The sequence below is a fragment of the Olea europaea genome, unplaced genomic scaffold (assembly GCF_002742605.1).
Source record: "Olea europaea var. sylvestris unplaced genomic scaffold, O_europaea_v1 scaffold1924, whole genome shotgun sequence".
In the NCBI taxonomy this organism is placed as follows: Eukaryota; Viridiplantae; Streptophyta; class Magnoliopsida; order Lamiales; family Oleaceae; genus Olea; species Olea europaea.
In genome coordinates this window covers 82,852-87,042 of record NW_019237064.1, presented here as the reverse complement: position 1 = coordinate 87,042, position 4,191 = coordinate 82,852, and the positions used below count along the sequence as shown (strand labels likewise).

The following is a 4,191-nucleotide window of genomic DNA, read 5'->3' as shown; positions in this document are numbered from 1 at the left end:
GAATCGCCCCAGGCGAATAGGCCCCCGCCTAGGCACGACAACCGACATGGGCGTGAGGAGGCTGCTCCACGTCAAAGGGATGTTTCCCCACGATGGAGGGAGCGTGAAATGGAGAGGCCTAAGGAAGGACGCAGGCACCAAAAAAATCGACAAGCCCAGGATGAGGCACCTATCCACGAGATAGACACCTTAGTTGGAGGCCCATATGTCGACGGTGAAACACGAAATGCCAAAAGAAATTACGCCCGAGAAGCTAAATACCCCCCTTTGGCTAGCTACATTGTGGACGGCAGCTCCCAGAGGAACCAAGTTCCATCCATTATCTTCATCTAGGAAGATGCCGAAGGAGTTCACTATCCCCATTGCGATGCACTTGTTGTGAGAGCCGTCATAGCCCGAAATGGGCTCAAGCGAATGTTAGTTGACAACGTAGCTCTGTTAACATTCTATTCGGATTCTCCTTTGACAAGATGATATTGGATCATCAGTTGACACCCACTACAACTCCTCTGTACGGAGTCACTGGAGATAGAATCACTCCAAGGGGAAAGATAACACTTGCAGTAGAGATGGGAGAGTCTCCCTAAACTACGATGAACTTCATGGAGTTCCTTATTGTCGACAGTCGATCGGCTTACCATGGAATATTAGGTAGGCCAGTCGTAAAGGAATTAGGAGCAGTCACCTCCATCCACCACCTATGCATGAAATTTTCGATGAAAAATGGGGTAGCAACAGTGAGAGGTGACCAAAGAGGGTCGAGAGAGTGTTATCTAAGCTCCATAAAAAAGGTAGAGCCCCGGGACGTCCATGTAATCATAGTCGATATAGTCATGGCTGACGTCCCAGGTGATGCTCCCACTGAACCAGAAGATATCCATATGATAGATGCACCACCCAATCTGAAGGTCTTGGTCATTGATGAGATCGATCCCCGTATAATTGAACACGAACCTCAAGCATCCCCAGTTGAGGAACGTAAGAACTTCATGGTAGACCCCCGAGACCCATCCAAGATGCTGAGAGTAGGCAAGGGCTTATCCAACATTCTGAAGGAAAAGATTAAAGATTTCCTAAGTAAAAACCTTGATGTCTTTGCTTGGAAGCATGAGAACATGGTAGGCATAGACCCCAAGGTCAGTTGCCACCACCTGAAGGTCGATCCGAAAGTTGCCCCACACAGACAAAAAAGGAGAGCCCTCAATCTTGAAAGGTACGAGGCTCTGAAGGAAGAGGTCCAGAAGCTCATCCAAAATGGCTTTATCAGGGAGGCTACCTATCCGAGGTGGGTCTCCAACCCGACTTTAGTAAAGAAACACAATGGCAAGTGGAGGGTGTGCATCGACATTACCAACCTCAATAGAGCTTGCCGGAAAGACAGCTTTCCTCTCCCAAGGATTGATCAACTAGTAGACTCCACGGCTGGGCACGAGTTGTTGAGCTTTATGGACGCATACTCCGGCTACAACCAAAAACCCATGCTCCGGACCGATGAGGAGCACACCTCTTTCATTACAGACCGAGGCCTTTATTCTTATAGGATGATGCCCTTTGGGTTGAAAAATGCCGGAGCGACCTACCAAAGGCTTGTTAACAAAATGTTTATGGATCTCATCGGCAAGACAATGGAGGTATATGTGAACAACATGTTGGTGAAAAGTTTGGAGGCTAAGGATCACATAACGCACCTCAACAGCACCTTCCAGATCTTGAGAAGATATAGAATGAGGCTCAACCCCTTCAAGTGCGCCTTTGGAGTGGCCTCCGGCAAATTCTTAGGATATATGGTCAATCAACGTGGAATTGAAGCCAACCCTAAGAAGATTGAGGCCCTGCACAAGATGAGGTCCCCCCAAAAGCCAAAGGAGGTGCAAAGTTTGATCGGGCAAGTGGCCGCACTTAGTCACTTCGTCTCCAAAGCCACAGACAAATGCCTCCCATTTTTTAAGGTGCTAAAAGTTGGAAAGAAGTTCCAATGGAACGAGGAATGTGAAGAGGCCTTCCAAGGCCTGAAAAGGCACCTGGGGCAGGCCCCCCTCCTCTCCAAACCGAAGCCCGGAGAGATCCTACAACAATATCTAGCCGTCTCAAATGGGGCCATTAGTTCGGTTCTGACTCGAAAAGAGGGAACCACCCAACTTGCAGTCTACTATACAAGTAAAGTACTCCTATCATTGGAAACCCGTTACCCTGATATGGAGAAGTTCGCTTTGGCCTTGATCACAGCCTCTAGGAAATTAAGACCCTCCTTCCAAGCTTACACCATCCATGTGCTGATAAACTTTCCCCTAAGGCAAGTGCTCCAAAAGCCTGATGCCTTAGGAAGATTATTGAAGTGGGCAGTGGAGCTAAGTGAATTTGACCTCGTGTTCAAGGCTAGGGCAGCCATCAAAGGTCAGGCCTTGGCTGACTTTGTGGTAGAATTCACCAACTTACCCGAGGTAGATGAAATCATGGAACTCATCGAGCCCCCTACATGGAACTTATTCATTGACGGGTCGGCTGGGGACGCCAGTTCAGGTGCTGGAGTTATCCTCATCAGCCCTAAAGGGCACAAGCTAAACTCGGTGGTGAGGTTTGGGTTCAAGGCCACCAACAATGTAGCAGAATACGAGGCACTACTTGCAGGCCTCAGGCTAGCCAAGGAAATGCAAGTGAAGAGGCTCCTCATCAGCAGTGATTCCCAGCTGGTTGTTAGCCAAGTAAATGATAACTTCTCAGCCAAGGACAAAACGATGGCCTCCTACTTGAAAATGGTGATGAACCTCATCCCATCCTTTGAAAAGTTTGAACTAACCTAGATCCCTCGCATGGAAAATTATCATGCGGATACACTCTCCAAGCTCACTAGTAGTAAGGATTCAGAACTACTCACAATAGTACCTATAAAGCACTTCCTCCTGCCATCCACCGAGGCCCCCAATGTAATGTGGGTCGCTGGAACTCCTACCTGGATGTAGCCAATCGTAGCATATCTCAAAGACCAGGTACTTTCCACTGACAAGCAGGAGCCTACAAGCTAAGGAGAAAATCAGCCCACTTCCTCTTCATTGATGATGTTCTATATAAGAGAAGCTTCTCTTCCCCACCCTTACGATGTGTTGGGGAAAAAGAGGCTACTTATATATTAAGAAAAGTCTGTGAGGGAGTGTGCGACAATCACTCCGGAGGTCTATCTTTGGTACAAAAGATATCGAGGCAAGGGTACTACTGGCCTACCCTGAAAAGGGACACCCTCGAGTTTGCACGAAAGTGTGACAAATGTCAACGATTCTCTTCAGTACAAAGGCAACCGTCGTAGGATTTGACCGCGGTCTCCAGCCCTTGGCCTTTCTCGAAATGGGGTGTGGACCTCATAGGCCCTCTACCTAAAGGTAGAGGAGGTGCAAGTTTTGCAATTGTAGCCATTAATTATTTTACGAAATGGGTTGAGGCTGAGCCACTAACAAAAATCACGGAAGCCGACACTTCCAAGTTTTTGTGGAAGAATATTATTTGCCGGTTTGGGATTTCCTATTCAGTTGTCTCAGACAATGGTAGACAATTTGACAACAAAAAGGTTAGAACACTATGCGAAGAACTCGGTATCAAGAAGCATTTCTCCACACCTCACCACCCACAAGCAAATGGCCAAGTGAAGGCTGTCAACAAAACAATCAAACACATCCTGAAAAGGAAGCTCGATGTGTCAAAAGGGGCCTGGGTGGACGAGCTACCACAAGTTCTTTGGGCAATCCGAACCACCACGAAGACGCCAACCGGGGAAACACATGTCCTCATGGCATATGGTACTGAGGCAATGAGCCCCGTTGAGGTTGGACTTCCGTTTCCAAGACATCTGCATTTCAATGAAATCCTATGATTAAATTAACGTATCGCATTATTTCCTCACCTTGGAGGAGAGGCCGGGGTCCCATCTCTGGGCCACCTCGTTTGAACTCCGAGGCGCCTGTACATGCCTCCCTTTGGCAAGGCTGAACGCCAAGGAGAGAAGCCTCAGCATGGCTGCACCATCCACCATGTTGGGAAGCGTCGTAACCTCGGAGGAGAGACCGAGGTCCCATCTCTAGGCCACCTCGTTTGAACTTCGAGCTGCATGCACATGCCTCCCTTTGGTGAGGCTGAACGCCAAGGGGAGAAGCCTCAACATGGCTGCACCATCCACCATGTTGGGAAGCGTCGTAACCTCGG

General features: G+C 48.5%; 1 protein-coding gene across 1 annotated transcript; it reads left to right on the top strand.

Annotated features, from left to right (window-relative positions):
• The first annotated feature begins 593 nt into the window (after positions 1 to 593).
• Positions 594 to 3,301, top strand: LOC111379057. The gene is made up of 5 exons (XM_023002383.1): positions 594 to 1,285; positions 1,541 to 1,949; positions 2,031 to 2,702; positions 2,802 to 2,924; positions 3,071 to 3,301. Exons 1-5 carry the CDS (start codon positions 594 to 596, stop codon positions 3,299 to 3,301), a joined length of 2,127 nt encoding a protein of 708 aa, XP_022858151.1.
• The last annotated feature ends 890 nt before the right edge of the window (positions 3,302 to 4,191 follow it).